General features: G+C 43.5%; 2 protein-coding genes across 2 annotated transcripts in view; one reads left to right on the forward strand and one right to left on the reverse strand.

The window, feature by feature from the left end:
* The window catches only part of gtpbp8 (GTP binding protein 8), a 42,064-nt gene that overhangs the window by 5,758 nt on the left and 16,900 nt on the right, over positions 1-19,406 (forward strand). The window contains exon 7 of the mRNA XM_083639012.1: positions 14,172-14,290. Within this exon, the coding sequence (XP_083495138.1) occupies positions 14,172-14,290 (119 nt within the window). The remainder of the gene's footprint in view (positions 1-14,171; positions 14,291-19,406) is intronic.
* LOC310778549 (E3 ubiquitin/ISG15 ligase TRIM25-like) lies at positions 6,645-9,784 on the reverse strand. Its single transcript, XM_083639011.1, has 2 exons — positions 9,681-9,784; positions 6,645-8,858 (listed from the first exon to the last, which is right to left on the reverse strand). Exons 1-2 carry the CDS (start codon positions 9,747-9,749, stop codon positions 7,260-7,262), a joined length of 1,668 nt encoding a protein of 555 aa, XP_083495137.1. The 5' UTR covers positions 9,750-9,784; the 3' UTR covers positions 6,645-7,259.

Consider the following 19,406-nt stretch of genomic DNA (forward strand, 5'->3'; position numbering starts at 1 on the left):
AAAAAAGTTTATTGATCCCATTTTCCGTTCTTTAGTTATGAGCCGGAGAAGATAGCTTGATTGAACGAAAAACAGAGCTTTTTTTCTACGAGCTGAGATAATGAGCCTTTTGTGAAATTAAACATTTCAAGCACATCACTGACTCTGAAGCTAATTTTCTGATGTAGTCACACCTCAAAAATAATTTCCTTCAATAAAACAGTGAAGGCAAGGGAATTTTGTGTGGAAGAATAATATTTTTAGCTGAAACCAGCAGCGCTGGCGCCTGCATGCGCTGCTGGTTGCAGCTTCTTGCTGATCTTTTGCTGCTGGTGGGCATCGGATATTCTGGCTTGCGTTTGCCAACCCTGTCCTGCTGTCTGGGTCTGTGTTGTGTACTTGGCTCTGCGTGCCCACCTCCCCCCCTCCTCCTCCCCCCCCCCGTTGTGGGAGGAGTGTCTCTCTGCTCTGCTGTTTTCTCTGCCTGTGCTCAGCACTGAAAAAGTCTGCTAGATCCTGCTTTTTTACAGCCGCGTGTACCAGCTCCCATGCTTCAAGTTGAGAATAATAACAAATCCACGGCTGATCATGCAAATGGGTGTTGCAGCCGACACGGAGGCTGTTGCAGCGGACAACGAGGTGCTCAATTGTGATAGCAGATTGGCTGCTGCAGGGGCACAGCTAAACGTTGCTTCAATGAAGCAGCTGCATACGGACGGATGCGATGCGATTTCCTGCTTTTCCCCAACGACATGGGGACTTCTTCTGTGTGTTTCACTCCACGTTCTCTCATCTGGAGAGCGCTGTCGCCACCTAAGGGTTCTGTAAAATAGGTTAGACACATTCAATACCTCTGATATTGTAAGAGGCGATGTAAGAGGCATAGATCGACACCCCCCCGTCAAAAAAAAAAATTCGAGTTATTGACGCCATTTGGCGTCGCTGGCACTCTACGGTAAATTTCTAATGACGCCATATGGCGTCGCTGGCACTGAATGTGTTAAGGTGCTGAAGAGAAGCGAATATATATATATATAAGAAGTGTAGAAGCTGTAGCCTAACATCAGACGGAATTGTCAACTCGTATATTTAGTAAGTTTATGTGTTGCAGGTGACCTGATCATTTGAGTATTATCATTTATTATTATGTCCGCTAGTCCTAGGAGATGATGTGTTCGGCCGTGTGTGAGTCTGTGCGTGTGTTCCCTGTTGCTCTGTAGAGACCAGCGTAGGGAGGCGGGGCGGGGCAGCTCCATACGGAAGCTTATTCACACAGTGAGCAGGGCGTTTAAAACTTATAATGCGACTTCCGCCCAAACCCAGTTACAAACAAATGTGAATATCTGAGTTTAATGTAGATGCAAAGCAGTGTGGATGCTGTGTGGAGGCTGTGACAGCATTTTTAGAAAGAAAGAAAAACGCATGGCTCTCCGCATCGGGGACACGTTAGGCCCAGTGCAGGGACAGTCTGGAGGATCGAAACATCCAGAGAAACACATATCGATGTTTGTGAATAGCGACCTTTGAAATGCGTGTTTCAACAATCCGTTCCAGCGGTTCTTTGTATCTTGTGACCACCACATTTGTCTGGTAAAAAAACAATAATAATCTGGACATCAGACCGAGCGAAAACCCTGTGACGTTAACGGGATGGTTACATCTCCCCATTATCAAGCAAGCCAATCGCCAGAATAAAATGTTGGCATTTCACACTAATGAGAACCAAGATATATCAACACATTTGAATATAGTCTGAATCGAATGAGCTTTTACATCTTTATTCTATACAATACACAGGCTATAAGCACGATACGTGCCGTTCTTTGGCCATGGTTAGGCGTAGCGGTGCCTGGCAGAGATCTGCACTCTACCGAGTGCACTTTTCTAGTTATAGAGTGCATCACTGTTTTTGATTTCAAACGTATTTTCTCCCAGCTATTTGTGACTCACGAGCCAACGCGCCCTCTCCTCCCTGTCTTTTCATGAACGATAACATCAGAGTCTATTCTCTTTCAGCTGCACCGAATATTTTTCCATTTTGCCCATTTTCCTTACAAAGCCTCATCATTATGTCCACAGCGACTTAATGCTGAGCGCTGCACTCAGCTATTTAAAAAGTGCAGTCTGCTCTAAAACGCCACAGCTGTGACGCCATAATGAAGCACGCGCCGACTCTGCACTCAATTATTCATGCCCTTAGGTTATTAAACACTAAGACTGTGACAATAGAGCTTTTAACATAGATTAACTTTAAGTGCTGAAAGGCAAAAAGGCAAGGCATGCCAGTAGAAAGATATGGCCAAAAAAAAATCCTATTGCGATCGTACTGACAGAGATATTGCGATATGCGATACGAATTTAGCGGGAATGGTAATTTTTGTATTTTATTTTTACACAAAAAATAAAAATAAAATATGATGTGATTTTTTTTTGCTGGGGTCTGTGTAGCAAACAAGCATGTTTCCTTACGTCTGGAGAATATGATTTGTAGGCAGGGACATCTCTGTAGCACCACAATGCTTAATTTAATGTGTTGTTGTGACACATTTGACCTTGATCAAATAATTGCAGGCTCCTGCGATTTGGATATTGCACTTGGCCATATTGAGATTTCAATTTCCGATTTCGATTCGACTAATTGTGCAGCTGAAAACTCTTCGAAATGTTCCAGATTGGAAATTGTAAATTGTTTGTTTTGCTGGACAAAACCGAATAGATGCATTGCTCAGTAATGGATTGACAGTTCGGTTCGTTTTCAGCATTCATACAACAATAATGTGACAAAAGATTTCAGGGCTCGTGCACAAGGGTATGGAAATGGATGGAAAAGGATCTAGGTAATTTGCAGGTTTTGTTTGGAAAGTCCCTGTGCTGTCCCAATATGCACTACCAGTCAAAAGTTTGGGACACGCTACTTTTTTCTTTATTTTTACTTTTTACTTTTAAACGCCCCTGTAAAATGAAGGGTTGTATTTAGAGTAAGATGCAACCACACACAAAGCTGCAGAGCCACTTATAATTACATCTTGCCGGCATAGGTGTCCTTGTTTCCATGTTATCGTTGCGTTTGCTCTCTCTCTCTCTCTCTCTAGCTCTCTCTCTCTAGCTCTCTCTCTCTCTCTCTCTAGCTCTCTCTAGCTCTCTCTCTCTCTAGCTCTAGCTCTCTCTAGCTCTCTCTCTCTCTCTCTAGCTCTCTCTCTCTAGCTCTCTCTCTCTCTCTCTCTCTCTCTCTAGCTCTCTCTCTCTCTCTCTCTCTCTAGCTCTCTCTCTCTCTCTCTCTCTCTCTAGCTCTAGCTCTCTCTCTCTCTAGCTCTAGCTCTCGCCCTTTGCTCTTTCTCTCTCCCTCTCTGATGTCAGAGCGGAGGCCGCCGATAGTAGTTAATACATAGCGACACAGTCATAGTTTTGTTACACAAAACATTGCAATGTAAATAAAAAGACGACACCTATAATTTCCTATTTGGAGGAGGTTCACAAAGATAGGGAAAGGTTTAGAGAGATGACAGTCCCAGCTGATATTCCACCTATTGGTGAAATAGAGAGCCAGTGTGATGATAGCCCACCAAGGTGGAAAGAAGTTCAAGAAGTAGTGAGACGTGCAAGGGCCTCTTCAGCCCCGGGTCCTAATGGAGTCCCCTACCGGCTGTATAAGAGTGCTCCAGATGTGTTGCAGTTTCTATGGAAGCTGATGAAGGTAGTCTGGAAGAAGCAGGTTATTCCTAAGGCGTGGCGTAGAGCAGGGGGAATCTTCATTCCTAAAGAAAGGGACTCGTTAGAGATAAGTCAGTTTAGACCTATCAGTCTACTTAATGTTGAAGGGAAGGTTTTCTTTAGTGTTGTGGCACAGAGGCTGTCTAGTTATCTAGAAAAGAATAGGCTAATAGATACTTCGGTGCAAAAGGCTGGAATTCCCGGCTTCTCCGGGTGCTTAGAGCACACCAGCATGATCTGGCACCAAATCCAGTCAGCTAGGCGTGAGAAGAGAGACCTGCATGTAGTATTCTTGGACCTGGCTAATGCTTTCGGGTCAGTGCCGCATAGTCTGTTATGGGAGGCCTTTGATTTCTTTAGAGTGCCAGGTAGTATAAAGAGCTTAGTTAAAGCCTACTTCTTAGATATTCAACTCTGCTTTACCACAGCAGAGTACACTACAGCTTGGCAGCAGCTGGAGATAGGCATTATGGCAGGGTGTACAATTTCCCCATTAGCTTTTACCATGGCAATGGAGATCATTATTAGGGCTTCAAAATGGGTAGTGGGTGGAGAAAGGCTGCAGGGAGGGCTGCGGCTCCCTCCAATTAGGGCATACATGGATGACATGACGACTATGACGTCAACCGCTCCATGTACTAGCAGATTGTTGGATAAGTTAAATAGTAATCTGCAGTGGGCTAGAATGAAAGTGAAGCCAAGTAAGTCCAGGAGTATTTCAATCATTAAAGGGAGGGTAGTAGGTAAGAAGTTTGTTATAAATGATGAGGTGGTGCCTACAGTGTTAGAGAAACCAGTCAAGAGTTTGGGAAGATGGTATGATGCAAGTCTCAGTGATAAGGGACAGTTTGAGGAGGTGAGGCAGGAAATGATTCAAGGTATTTCAAGTATAGACAAGTCAGGGCTCCCAGGAAAGTTAAAGTTGTGGTGTTTGCAGTTTGGATTGTTGCCTCGGTTGATGTGGCCACTGACAGTGTATGAGGTTCCCCTTTCAAAGGTAGAAAAGCTAGAAAGGATGATTAACTCATTCATTAGAAAATGGCTCGGAGTCCCACGCTGCCTAAGCAGTGTAGCCTTATATGGGAAAGGCATATTGGAATTGCCATTATCTAGCCTGACAGAGGAGTTCAAGTGTGCTAAGGTTAGACTGGAAATGACTCTGACTCAGTCAAAGGATCCAGTGGTTAGGAGTGTAGCGCCCACAGTTAAAACAGGGAGGAAGTGGAACCCAAAGGAGGCAGTACAGCAAGCACAGTCAGCTCTTAGACATAGGGATATCATAGGTCAGGTGCAGCATGGGCGTGGAGGCTTAGGGTTGTGCATAGGGAAACCTGTGTGGAACAAGGCATCAGTAATAGAAAAGAGGAAGATGGTAGTTGAAGAAGTACATAGGCAAGAGGAGGCAGTAAGATGTACTAAGGCAGTGTCGCAGGCAAAGCAAGGACAGTGGGTGAACTGGGAGAGTGTAGAGAAGAGAAAGTTGAAGTGGAGAGAGTTGTGGAGCATGGAGGCCAGCAGAATTAGATTTATTCTAGGGGCTACTTATGATGTGCTGCCATCTCCCCAGAACTTAAATCAGTGGTTGGGCGAGGATGGTGCCTGCCCGTTGTGTTCTAGTGTATGTACATTGAGGCATATACTGTCAGGGTGTAAGGTCAGTCTCTCCCAGGGGCGATACACCTGGCGTCACAACCAGGTGTTGAAATGTTTGGCAGCTGCAGTTGAGGAAAAGCGGCTAGAAGTAAATTCTCTAGTTGCTAGCAAAGAGACTAGACAGATCAAATTTGTACGTGAGGGAGAAAAGATTAGACCAATTAAGGTCAGGCACAAGTTAGGGCAGCTAAGTGTAGGTGGAGCCTGGGAAATGAGGGTTGACTTGAATGAACAGCTAGTCATCCCAGCATATATAGTTAGCACCCGGCTACGTCCGGACTTGTTACTGTGGTCTGAGGTAGAGAAGAGAGTTTATTTTATCGAACTCACAGTCCCGTGGGAAGATCGAGTTGAGGAGGCTTATGAGCGCAAGAAAGCTAGGTATGCTGAAATGGCAGCAGAGGCAGAGCAGCGAGGTTGGAGGGCTCGAGTGTGGCCTGTAGAGGTGGGCTGCCGTGGTTTTGTGGCAAAGTCCGTTATTGCCTTACTAACTGAGTTGGGCATTCGGGGACGGAGCCTGAAACTTGCGGTTAGCAACATGTCTCAGGCAGCAGAACGAGCAAGTGAATGGCTGTGGATAAGGAGGAAACATGCTAGCTGGGGAGCTCGCTAAGGTCAGATTGATTGTTTGTTGTTGGTCATGATTAACGGTCCGCATCAACAGGGCTGAATCATTGACGGTGGTAGTGTAGTTAGGGATTGTTTGTTGTTGGTCATGATTAACGGTCCGCATCAACAGGGCTGAATCATTGACAGTGGTGGTGTAGTTAGGGATTGTTTGTTGTTGGTCATGATTAACGGTCCGCATCAACAGGGCTGAATCATTGACAGTGGTGGTGTAGTCAAGAATGTCATACCGAACCGACCTGGATAGCTAGGCTTAGATAGTGAGGTAATATGCAGTTGTGCGGTGGTAGCATGGAGGGGGGTGTTTCCAGGACGCTGGATTACACCGTTAAGCCTTCTTGAGGTGTCGTGGGCCTAACTTAACGAAACGTCGGTGAAGGAAGGTGCCCACTTGAAAACCCCAATGACATGCTTCATACTGCTGTTGGCTAGGGTAGGTAACTGGTGATTTGTGTCTTGTTTATTAGTTTGTTAGCCTGTTAGCTTGTTTTATTCTGGATTGGGCTTCTAAATGTGTTTTTCCTCGGATTTTGGCACAAGGGATAGTAACATCTTGTCCTGTGTATTAATTAATAATCCTCAGTTATACATATTGTCATATTCATTTTAATTTCTCTAGCAGGTTTCACAGACTTCATGCAATTAATACAGAAGAAATATTTCATTCATTCGTGAAAAGAAAACTTTATTCATTTTCACAAACATTCACTTTGTTCACACATACACTCACTAAAGCTTGATGATAGAGGACTCTGGGTCAATCTTTCCATCTGTTCATCCACACAATCAGTCTGTTAAAAGGTAGGCTATGTCATCATCACTGTGGAGGAAAACAATGAACGCTCTCCCTATTGATTATAATAATAATGATTACATTTGTAGTTCACTTTTCTCAACAAAGTTACGAGGGCCCGTGACAAAATCAACATATCAACAACTATTCAGCTATAATAAAGGGCAGTGGAACAAAAATAGCAGAAGATATTCCTGCAACAATACAACTATGCAACAAACATAAGAACTACTGTATATAGACCACACAACACAGTTTATGTTTTCATATGAATAATCAGTCAGTTTGGATACCTTCTATTGCTGACTGATATAATGCAAAGAAAAGAGCGCCACCTACATAAACTCAAAGTTCAATCAACAGAAAATTCAAAGAGATGATTGACGGGTGGTGGCAATTGCGGTGTAGAAACAACACTACAATGAGCACTGAGCAACAAAGATGGGAGACACACAAAAAAAACCATCTCACACATTTCTGCTTTCATCACTCATATTTACTTCAGCTTAGAGAACTTAGCAGCAGTGATTCCACTCCCAGTACAATAACCAAGCCAAAGTCCAGGATGGAGAGGCTGAGTGAATCTGGTCTGGACTCTGAGGAGGAGAGTCATGGTTTCACAGACGCTGTAGAACGACAGACTGCCTGCCCAGTGATCCAGGTACACTCCTACTCTGGAGGACAGAGGGCCTGGGATGGGAGTTGTGATATTGTTATGTATGAACTGATAACTATTGTTGTAATACTGTAATGCCCAAGACTTGTCATTGTATCCAAATCGACATTGATGATCTCTTCTGCTAATATCTTTATATGAGACTGCTATTGAAACCCGCTCCACAGTCCACTCCACCTCCCAGTAACAACGTCCAGTCAGACCCTCCCTGCTCAGGACCTGTTGCTTAATGAATCTGTCTGGGTGACTAGAATATACCCCTAACAAACCCTGACAAGTTGCTTTTCTGTTGCTATAAGATAATGACAGCCGTGTGTTGACTGTGTTTGGATCCAATGTGATATGACGTGCATATTGTAACAATTCAGCTCTGGACTTGTGCTCTGGCTGTGACAGCAGAACATCCACGTCAGTCACCGTCAATGAGATCTTAGGCCGTTCCTCTGTGAGGATGCGCTGTAGTTTATCTCTGACCTTTGACACAGCCACAGTCACATCCTCAAAGTAGCGCAGAGGACGTGCGTTGGTGCTGGGTGAGTCTGTAGATTGACCGAGACGTGACAGCGAGGGGTAACTGTGTAGAAAGTGGATGTGATCCTCTGTGTGTGAGAGCTGCTTCAGCTCAGCGTCTTTCCTCCTCAGCTCCGAGATCTCCTGCTTCAGCTTCTGCTGAAGCTCTTCGGCCAGACTGGCTTCCACTTTCTGCTGGGATCTGATCTGCTCCTTCACCTCAGAGCTGCTCTTCTTAATGAGACGGACCAGCTCAGTGAAGATCTTCTCACTGCCCCCCGCTGCTTTATCAGCAGAGAGATTGATAGCCTCCACCTCCTTTTGAAGCACCTTCACATCTTTCTCTCTGTCGTGGATTCTCTGCTGGATTTGTTGCCGACTCACCCCAAGCTCTTTCTGCCTCTCGGTCCTTTCTGCTGCAGCGGAGACTTTTTTGTGGCCCTCATGTTCCTCCATGGAGCAGAGATAGCAGATACACTGCTGATCAGTACGGCAGAAAATCTTCATTACCTCATCATGACGAGAGCAGATGTTCTCCTGAAGCTTCTTGGATGGGACAATCAGCTTGTGTTTTTTAAATGTAGAGGATTCATAGTGAGGCTGGAGGTGCTGCTCACAGTAAGAGGCCAGACACACCAGACAGGACTTGAGGGCTTTCAGCTTTCTCCCAGTGCAGACGTCACAGCCCACATCTCCAGGTCCGGCATAGCAGCGATCAGGAGGAGCAGCTTGGAGTCCTGTCTTCTTCAGTTCCTCCACCAACTCTGCTAACATGGTGTTTTTCAACAGGTTAGGCCTCGGTGTGAAGGTCTGTCTGCACTGCGGGCAGCTGTAGATTTTCTTCTGATCCCAGTATCTTTTAATACAGCTCATGCAGTAGCTGTGCCCACAGGGAATAGTCACCGGATCCTTCAAGGCAAAGCAAGTTTATTTATATATAGGACATTACAGCATCAAGGCAATTCAAAGGGCTTTACATAAAACAACATTGAGACAAAGTGAAAAACATAAAATTCATATCCACCTTATTTTTGAATGCCCCGCTGTAAAATAATTATGGATGCAAGGTCTGGTTTAGAACGTGGTGGGTTAGGGTTTGTTGCAGCTTGCGCATTTCCTCGTTAAAATTCCGACGCTGCGGGGAAAGAAGTTGCTTGTCACAGTAAATACACTCGTTTGACGACTTATTTGAGGGAATGTAATAATTTAATCTATCACATCCACTATTTCTGTTACTCTTTGAACAACTCTGGATATTTATCGACACGATTTTTGCCAAGCTGGACGCGCTACGGGGGTTTAGGGTTAAATTCGCTAAACCGGAAGTCAAACTGTGGGAGATTGTTGCTGGCTACATAGAGTATGTTGTGTCTGTGTCAGCAACGTAATGGGGGGGGGGGGGGGGGGGGGGCTGGGAGGATTACACCGGAAGAATCACCCATATTTCACGTAAGGCATCATGGCATCTAGAAATGAGGTGGATAAGAGAACAAGCAAAATGCATGACATTAAAAAAATCAAATCAAATAGAAATATAGTCCCCCCCCCCCAAAAGAAAGAAAGAAAGAAAGAAAAGGAAACAGAATCAAGCAGTGTTACTTCTTGGTATTGAGTAGTCACGATCACACTGGTGACACTGTCGGCCCAGCATAAGAACAACATAAGTGTGTTTTACCTCTCCAAAGATAATCACAACATAAAAGACCCCTTGTCTGCCTCTCCGGACCTCACCTTCAGTAGATCCAGACAGATCGGACAACAGAATTTTGTCCCGTCCAGCTGAATTCCTTGCTGCGCCATTTCACTCCTCAATGCAGTGAGTCAGATAGTTTCACTTCCTCTCAACAGAAAGAAGTTACACTCCAAACCAAACCTCTGTTTCATGTGCCGATCTACAGTGAATGGGCTTGTCAGCTCTTGCACTTCACAACATGCTCTTTACACCCATCTTTAAACTGGCCGATCTGTGAAAGGGGAGGGAACTGGCTGTGTTTGAGACCGGGAAGAAGAGGGAGGGGTTATCATGCTTAGTTCCAGGAAGAGAAGCGCTTTTGAAGAGACAACTGTGTGTTCAGCCCTCATTTAGTCTCAGCTAGACTATGGCGATGTTGTTTACAGTCTTTCTAGCCCTACTTCCTTGTCTAAACTGGACCCCCTTACATGCCGCTCTGAGATATATTACAAACTCAGGTTACAGGACTCATCATTGCACCTTGTACGACCTGGTTGGATGGTCCTCCCTTGCCCTGCGCAGAATGCGACATTGGTACATGTTCATATACAAGGCCATCCTGGGCAAACTACCCTCATATATCTGCTCTACGTTTGTAGCGATAAACAACTCCCATAATTTAAGATCAAATAGCTGGTTGAAATTCAAAGTGCCAATTATGCGAACAGAATGTGGAAAAAAGAGTCTCTCTTACTTTGGTCCCTGGTCGTGGAACGACCTGCAGTCCCATTTAAAACTGGTCTCTTCCATTCCTCTGTTCAGTTTAAACATGCTTTATCTGAAGTTCTTACTGCAAGCTGCTCCTGCAGTAATGTCTAGTTTACTTTGCCCTTTTTGACCTGTTATTCTTGTTTTTAGGCCATATGTTTTTACGTTCTTGATCTTGTGTTATTTATTACCCTTGGATGTGGTATTTTATGATGTATTTGGTTGTCCCTGCTTTTTGAAATGTTTCAGCTTTATAGCCCTGTTTTTATGTTTCCTTTTATTTACTGTAATTTATGTTGATTGTAACCTGGCTTGTAATTGCTGCCTTCTTGGCCAGATCACATTCGCAAAAGAGATCTTGTATCTCAAATGTCTTATCTGGTTAAATAAAGGTTAAAAAATTTACAATATGAAGTGACATTTATGGCAAATAAAAAAAATATTTTTATCGTCAGTCCCTGCCTATGCCAATGCTCAATGCCCACGTGCAGTTTCAGATTAACCAACAAGTTGGGGAGGTAAATGGGGACGGAGGGACGGAGGGACGGAGGGACGGAGGGACGGACAGACAGACAGAGTTTTCCTCATAGGAGGAGGATAGTAAATACATCAAAACTATGAAATAACGCAAGAAAAGTGTTAAACAGAATAAAAAGCTAACCTATATTTTAGATTCTTTATGGTAGTCGTCCTTTACTTTGATGGAAAGGCAAAGGCTTTGGAAAGAAGGTCATACATAGGAGGATCAACTTCAGTATTTGTCTAAGAAACAAATTTCAAGTATTTAAGCGTCAGCCTTTAGATCAAGTGGCTTTAAGAAAATCAAAAACAGTGCATTCAACATTTATCATCTCAAATATTCAGTATCTCAAATAATTGTCCTTTGAAGAAAAATCTTATTTAGTAGCACAGGACATCTCTCTGTGTAAAGCATCCTGAACACTGACATCTTTAAAATCAAATCAAGGAATTCAGGCCTGAGGGGAAAAAGTATGTCATTTTTAAGTTGAACCTGTGTCTGTCTGCCGTGCCTGCAGTATACTTAATTGGCCTGCAGATGTCAGAATATGTCTGTTTCTCTTTTTCCTGCATCTTCCACAATGCAATGATGCTCAAACTGATGCAAACGTTCAGCTTCACACGATCAAAGAAATGTAATTGTTGCTTGCTGTGACTCAAACAGAAAGGAATCAGTGTTGTTGATTAGTTAAATAATCTATTACAGCAATATGAGAATCACAATGCAGTTTACCAAGAGAAGAAATATTCTAATTGCATGTGATAGATGAACTAATGTTTGTTATACCATGGTCTGGGCGAATACATTTTTCTGATTGGCCGGCAGGTGTGCACAACCTGTACACCTGTTTCCATAAACAAGTAGGGCTGGGTTCAAAAAATCGATTCTCCGATTTTTAATCGATTTTCATTTTAATCCTCGATTATCGATTCATATGTCCAGAGATCAATAAAAAAAAATTTTTTTTTTTTTTTTTTTTACTAAACAGGCTAAAATATTGTGCTGTGTGTGGTAGTTGAAACATAGTTTCAAGTTGACGTTTAATTATGTTTGTAGTTGAAACAAAAACATAAATACTGTAGGCTACATGAATGGAAATGTTTGATCATTATTAATATCTACTTTTAGAAATTATATAGGCTGAAATCAAATCACTGTGCATAATTGTGAAAGTGTCTTTATTGACAGATGAAAAGGCTGTTATTTACCCTTTGTCACCACGTGGTGAGTAAATATATGTGTAACTAAAACCATTAAAATTGACAACAGGTCTGCAACTTTTTTTCCCCATGTATCTACTTGGCTGGTTGGAAACCCCTGTGTTACATAACTGCACAGTCAAGTAATTCAGGGTACAGCTCAAAAACCACGTTTTGGTATCACTAACCAAATCAATATTGAAAATTGATCAAATCGGAATCGAATCAAATCGAATCGAAATTAATCGATTCGCAACCTTGTGAATCGGAATCGAATCGATTCTTGAAATTTGAACCAATACCCAGCTCTATAAACAAGCACAGCGAACGTTTTTCAACTCGCTACTCCTCATTGTCTGTGAAAATCTTGATATTGACACAATAACATGGCTGGATAGCTAGCTGGTCTTGTTGTTAAACCTACTGTAAATTATATTGACTGTTTGTCAACTGTATGCAATGTTGTTGACTTTGAAAATTGATAGCATAACTATTAACATTAGCTTTCTGACTCAGCTGAGCCAAAAGGGTTCTACTATGAGCTTAGCGGACTAGATTCCCTCCGCCACACCGATTTGTATCCAAGGTTCATCTTATTTACTGGAGCAGAGTGAACGTTTCCTTTGCATGAGAAGCTGACGGGATGGGAATGAATGTCCCAGGTATTAGTCGTTTGGTTTCCCAGGTGTTACTAAGTAAGCAGAGTTATGGATTGTGAAAAACTTTAGATTATGATAGCAAAACTTGCACCAAAAATGTGTGAATGCTTTTATCTTATATTGTTGGCAAATGACCATGGTGCAGTATAAGCAGAATAATCAACTCCTAGGTGTGTGTTAAATGATTTTAATGCACTTTGCGGTTCTTTGCCCCCGCGTCGCGCATTCAAATCGTTTAACGCACATCGAAGAGTTGATTATCCATAGTGCCAGGATCAGACTACACGATATTTTTTGTCGTTCACGATGTCACCATGTCAGACGAGGCCATCATACTGCCATAAATTCGTGACATGTCTTGGTCGGGAGACTGGCCACACTACAAGTGTATTCTCGCTTAACACCGACAGAGCATCGTATGCCACCGTCATCACGTCGTCTGCTGTCGTCAGCGAGTTCACAGGTCGTCGGGGAGGCGGACCTGTGAACGAAATCTCCCAGCATGCATTGAGGCCACTACATTGACAAGAAATAGCAACCAAATCAGCCTAAATAGGCTAAAGTGGTAGATAGAAATAATGTTTATGTTAGCACAACATGCAATTGTACAACATTTCAATATTGGGCTAAATAAAACATTGAAATCCAAACACAACCCTATGTGAAACATGTATGTAATCCAGGTGCTATATATATCCCTTGCAGAATTAACGTTATTTGGATGAGTGACAGGCTCTACTGTGATGCACTGTGATGTCCGCTCCAGCCTCCAACTTACTTCATGTGCACGCCCACTATTTTCTCGCCAGCTGCTGCGAGACGAGAAGGAAGAGAAACGAACATGCAGCCGACTCTGCTGAGCTCATGTTATTTGTAGTGAGCAATGCCCATTGCCCAGGCGTTTAAACGCAAATTAAAACACCCTGGCCTTTTTATCTCTTTTATTCTTTTGAGCGGAGCGGAGCGGTGAGTGCGAGCGGGTGAAATCTGTATCGAGCGGGGAGCGGTCTCCCCAGGACCTGATACCTGTCTTCCGGGGTGTCACACTAGGCGAAACCATGTCCAAAAGACTGACATGCCAGTCTTTTCGTCAGGGCGTCGTGAGGCGTCCTAGACGTCCCGACTGGTCCCGACGCTGGTCTTTGATTATGTCACACTACAAGAGGTGAAGACGGCCGATCGTCGTCCCCGACGGTCATATTCGGGCCCGACGCTGAAAATCTGTCGCGCACGACCAAATCGGTCTAATATCGGGCTGAATTCGTGTAGTCTGAACCAGGCATTACTTATGCATTGCTGACTATTGTCTAAAATATGTCTGGTTGTATTGTTTAAGTCTGAATGTATGTATTCTACAAGAAAGTGACGTTTTAACGTCTGAATAACATTACCTTTATTGTGCAGATGGTGGTGACAAAGATTGACAAGTGCAGGCAAGGCACGCTGTTGACGAATCTGTTGAACCTCCAGGAAGTGGTCCAAACACAAACAACTAGCTGCTTTCCTCAGCCACTTCTGGTCAGGTGAGTCACATCTTCTCTGTTTCGCTCACCTTCCTTTCTTATGTCTACTGAAGATATCGACAAAAGTTCCAATGTCGTGCATTATGTCAAGCCAAGTCAAGTCACTTTCCCTGGACCCCCCCACCCCCAAGATACTGCAGTCTTAGGCCCTGTTTACACGGCAACGCTCCCTGCATGAAACGGCAAACTTGTTTAGCGTTCGCTCCTTCCTTCTACACGGGAACGGCGTTCTCGGGGCTTGAAAATGTAAAAAAGTGAAAACAGGTCCCAGAGTGGAATTCTTTGATAACGCCGCCCTTACTGTCGCCGCGTAAAGTGGCGAAACGTAATTCAGGTGACGACACAGCCCCCCCTTCGCCATGGAAGACAATGATAGACAATATAGGAGCATTGAACAGAACTAGCCCAATACAGCCTTATGGCACAATGAATCTCATTGGCATTCAACAAACATAACGATTTGCTAAAAACACATAATCTGCGTTAAGTGCCCGCTACTAACGTCACACATATTAATGAATCACTCCCACATTAAATAATTGAAGACAACTCGCGGCCACATGCATTTCCTCAAGTCCCAATTGTGCTGCAATGAAAACAGGTCTTTTTATGGGGCTTTACTGGGTTTTTATTCTGTAATCCAATCTGGAGCACTTTATAACCATTCATTCCTTATTCATTCTTTATTCCCCATTAGCTTCCACAAAGTGGTTGCTAGTCTTACTGGGGTCCACACAAGCAATAAAAACAATCACAAACACAAGCAATAAAAACAATCACAAGCAATAAAAACAATCACAGTTTTGAAATCACATAATAAAAACTAGAAAATATATGAATTTGAGCACAAATAAAGTGACTCTGCACATAAAACAAAAAGGCAGGAGCTATAACTATAATGGAAACAAATACTTAATTGTCACACACACCCCACCTGACGTAAAAACAAGGTATAATCTAAAACAACAAAATGGTTATTGTGGATTCAAGATTTGTTTTAGTGACTTTTTGAAGGAAAACCTATTTTTGATCCGTCTCATGTCCGTAGGGAGCATGTTCCAGGCAGCAGAACCTCTGTAAAGCACGGTTCTCATCATGAAATTTGTACGTGGACGAGGTACAACTAAATGACCAGTACTCACTTGACGCGTCTTAAACCGATGACAGAAACCAGCATATACAATTTTTTCACATAGATTTTTTTTTTTTTTTTTTTTTTAATGACAGTTTGCATGAATGGCAATAGACTATATTTTAGCTTGGCCTCCACAGTAAGCCAAGATAGTCGTTTATGCATCTTAATCACATTAGCCCGAAAGGAACAATGAAGAACCAATCTGGCTGCTCTGTTCTGTGCAATATGAAGTTTTGTAAGATGTTTCTCAGCAGCACCGGGCAGTACTCCAGATGAGATAGAGCAAGAGACAACTTCAACCATAACAGAGGGTGGAACATATATGGTGAACATTTCCTAGCAACAGCGATGCCCTTGCCCATCTTAGAGACAATGTTATCAATTTGGTCAGACCAAGACAGTAAGTTATCCAATTTGACTCCCAGTAATTTTGTTTTCATGACTTGCTCAACAGATGTACCATCTATAGACAAGTTAAGTGCAGTAGCTTTAGCAAGAGCGTGCCTGCTACCAAATACAATGCATTTGGTTTTGGCTATGTTCAATACTAATTAGTTAATATTTTCCCGTTTAATGATGGAATCCAACTCAACATGCAAAATCTCTCTGAGCTCTGTTGATGTTGGAGATGCACAAAACACAGTAGAGTCGTCAGCATACATAACTACATCAGCATTTTTGAACAGCATATGGGAGATCGTTTGTAAAAATTGAAAATAACAAAGGCCCCAAGCAATTCCCTTGTGGAAGGCCGCAGGATATTCTTTTACTGTCCGAAAAACTGCCGTTAAAGAACACACGCTGTGACCTGCCAGAAAGATAACTTTCCATCCAGGCAAGAGCTAAAGGTGAAAAACCATAACATTTGAGCTTGGCAATGAGAATACTGTGGTCAATGACATCAAATGCAGCAGAAAAGTCCAAGAGCACAGCCCCAACTAGCTTGCTGTCATCCATATATGTCAACCATTGATCAGTCATATGAACTAAAGCAGTACTGGTAGAGTGCCCAGGTCTATAAGCATGCTGAGCTGAAGTCAATAGACCATTAGTACTAAAAAAAGATAACATTTGATTAAAAACGATCTTCTCGAGCATCTTACTCAACACAGGGAGAATACTGATAGGTCTACAGTAAGAGCCAGTGAAACCAGCTTTCATTCATGACTTCTGTGTCACTCTATCGCGTGGAAAATTCATTTAAAGTGTAATCCTACAAAGCTAAAGCTTTGTGCAGTGGCCCCTGAACGGTGTTTCGGCCAAATTAGAAGGCGATCGGAGCAACGGCGTGCCTCGCAACCCCCGACAGACACGTTGCCAATTATAGTATTAGGATTGTATCAGCATCAAGTTCTCATCAATTATCTTCTGGATTATATCCAAAACACTGTTCAGGGGTCTGGCATGAGATTGGTGCAGAAAGGGGGGAAAACAAGGCAGTTAGTTATTTATTGGATTGGGGTGGCTTGGGCTTGGTCCATGCTCTGTGTTGTTGCCACAGGTTCAGGCTTTATTGGCTGGGCTATGAGCAAGACATCAAACTGTATGACGTCATCGGTGGCCACTGGCCTGGCGACCTGACCACTTCCTCTCAGCAACCTGGCCACTTCTTTTGTTGGCCACGTATGACATCAACGGCGACCTGGCCACTTGGCCCCTAGTGGCCATGTATGATATCGTGGATGCATCGTGGACAGTGACATTGTGATGTCCAAAGCACTTGCTCAGTGGCACCAGCTCAGTGGCCTTGTGGTCTGAGTGTCCGCCCTGAGACTGTGAGGTTGTGAGTTCGATCCCCGGCCGAGTCATACCAAAGACTATAAAAATGGGACCCATTTGCCTCCCTGCTTGGCACTCAGCATCAAAGGGTTGGAATTGGGGGGTTAGATCACCATATGATTCCCGAGCGCGGCACTGCTGCTGCTCACCGCTCCCCCAGGGGATGGGTCAAATGCGGAGAACAAATTTCACACATTGTGTGACAATCAGTGGGACTTTACCTTTACCTTTACCACTTATGATGTCATATACCTTCCTAGTGAGGTAATGGACATTGTGACATCATCAGTCAGTGATGTCATAAAGCACTGGTGATGTCGTAGACCTGATTATGCTAATGATGTCATAGACATTGTGACATCATCAGTGATGGCTATATAAGGGGTGGCTGGCTTCCAAGGTTACGGGATCAAGAAATGATGACCGAAGTAGCAGCAGCAGTGACCTTCGTATCCAGATTTTTGAGAACAAGAGGTTGTTTGAATGAACACCAGCTCCAGGTTTTCAGCGATTGTCTCCAACAGTCATTGTTAGAACAATATCAGCACCACTGGTTCCCCGACAGCCCGCAGAAAGGCTCTGGCTACCGCTGCATCCGCATCAACCACCAAATCCAAATGGACCCTCTAATTGGCCGGGCGGCCAGACGAATCGGACTGACCCCCGTCCAGCTTTTTGGACTGCTGCCCCTGGAGTTGACCCTGTGGGTGGACCCCTACGAGGTCTCCTACCGCATCGGGGAGGACGGCTCCATCTGCGTCCTGTATGAGGTTGCCAGGCCGTTTGTCCCCAACGTTAACGCGCCGGTGTTTGTGCCGAGCTTTCTTCAGAGCAGTACCGTGGAAACCCCAGATCCAGATCCAGATTGATTCCGTTTACCATATTAGTCCGAATATAACACGACCGTCATTATAAAACAACCCTTTTCACGACCTTTTTCAAGGCTCATTTTTAGAAAAAATACTTTTTGAAGACACAAATCTTGTTTTTATAAAGGAAATCATATTTTTCTAAAGTTACATTATAATAAAACACATCGGATAACAAGGGAAGCTCTCTTTTTTAACGGTATCTTAAATAAAATCATATTTTCAATGTGTTTTAGATTAAATTAACATTTAAAAATAAAATAAAAATTTAAAAGTTAGGATTATTCTTATACTCCCAGGCTTACCATGTCTGGCGTTTTACTTGTGGAGTGCTTCAGTGGATCCAACAGATAGGTGCAACGCTTGCATTTCCGTTTTAAACAAATGTTTTGCTATGTTTTGTCGGAGCTGAACTCAGCCTGTGTGTGTTCACCCCTCAGATCCGAGCAGGTACGCAGACGGAGGGGGAAAGAGAAAGTGAGCGAACCAAACTTGTTTTGTTGGTAAATGGCTGAACAACATTCTATAACATTCGATAACATTCTGTAAGTGTGTGTGTCGCCAACCTTGCCGTGGTGGAGAAGCTTGTGTGTTCCAATTGACCCGAAAGTGATGCCGTCCAGAGCTTTGCTCCTGGTAAGGTCACCCATTGTGGTAAGGTTGAGGCGGCGGAGGTTCTAGACAAAGTGCGATCCAACCAAGACCTCAACAGCGGACCTGGGGGATGGTGACGGCAAGTCACAACAGCACTGAAGGCGGATGAAGGCTGCAACAGAGGGTGCTCCCCAATCGCTATGGACACATGCCATTGAACCTGCAAATTCCTCCTCTCTGGTAGTATAGATGATACCAGACATAGGAACAGTTTCTTCCCACAGGCCATCACTCTGATGAACACTTCATCCAGTTACTTGATCACTTCACTTGAACACTTTACTTGTTGCATCCACCTCATGCACACACACAAACACACACACACACACACACACACACAACCCATATGTGAAACGTGTTAACTGTTCAACAACTGTCTCGAAGCTTTGCCTATATATAGATCCTTATACAACTGTGCAATATCTAACTGTGCAATATCTGACTTTTATACCGTGGTCTGGGTGAATACTCGATTCTGATTGGCTGCAATTTGTGATAATGTACACCTAGCTAAATGGTCTGTTCACCGTTCATATCAATGCTATTTAGAAATCTGATTTTCGTTCTGGTCAGCTGACAGAAGCTGGGCTCTCAGCTGTCAACTGTCAAACCCTCTGTTTACAACTTGCAGCAAGCAGCAGCCAGGCGCTCTGGGAGAGTGCGCGCTGCCTCTATCACT

Source organism: Poromitra crassiceps (assembly GCF_964638095.1).
Source record: "Poromitra crassiceps genome assembly, chromosome: 6".
In the NCBI taxonomy this organism is placed as follows: Eukaryota; Metazoa; Chordata; class Actinopteri; order Beryciformes; family Melamphaidae; genus Poromitra; species Poromitra crassiceps.

Coding starts and splice junctions, on each gene's coding strand:
- LOC310778549 (XM_083639011.1), bottom strand. CDS start 9,749: ATGGCGCAGCAAGGAATTCAGCTGGACGGGACAAAATTCTGTTGTCCG. Junction 8,859..9,680: donor TCTGTCTGGATCTACTGAAG/GTGAGGTCCGGA, acceptor TTTGCCTTGAAG/GATCCGGTGACTATTCCCTG.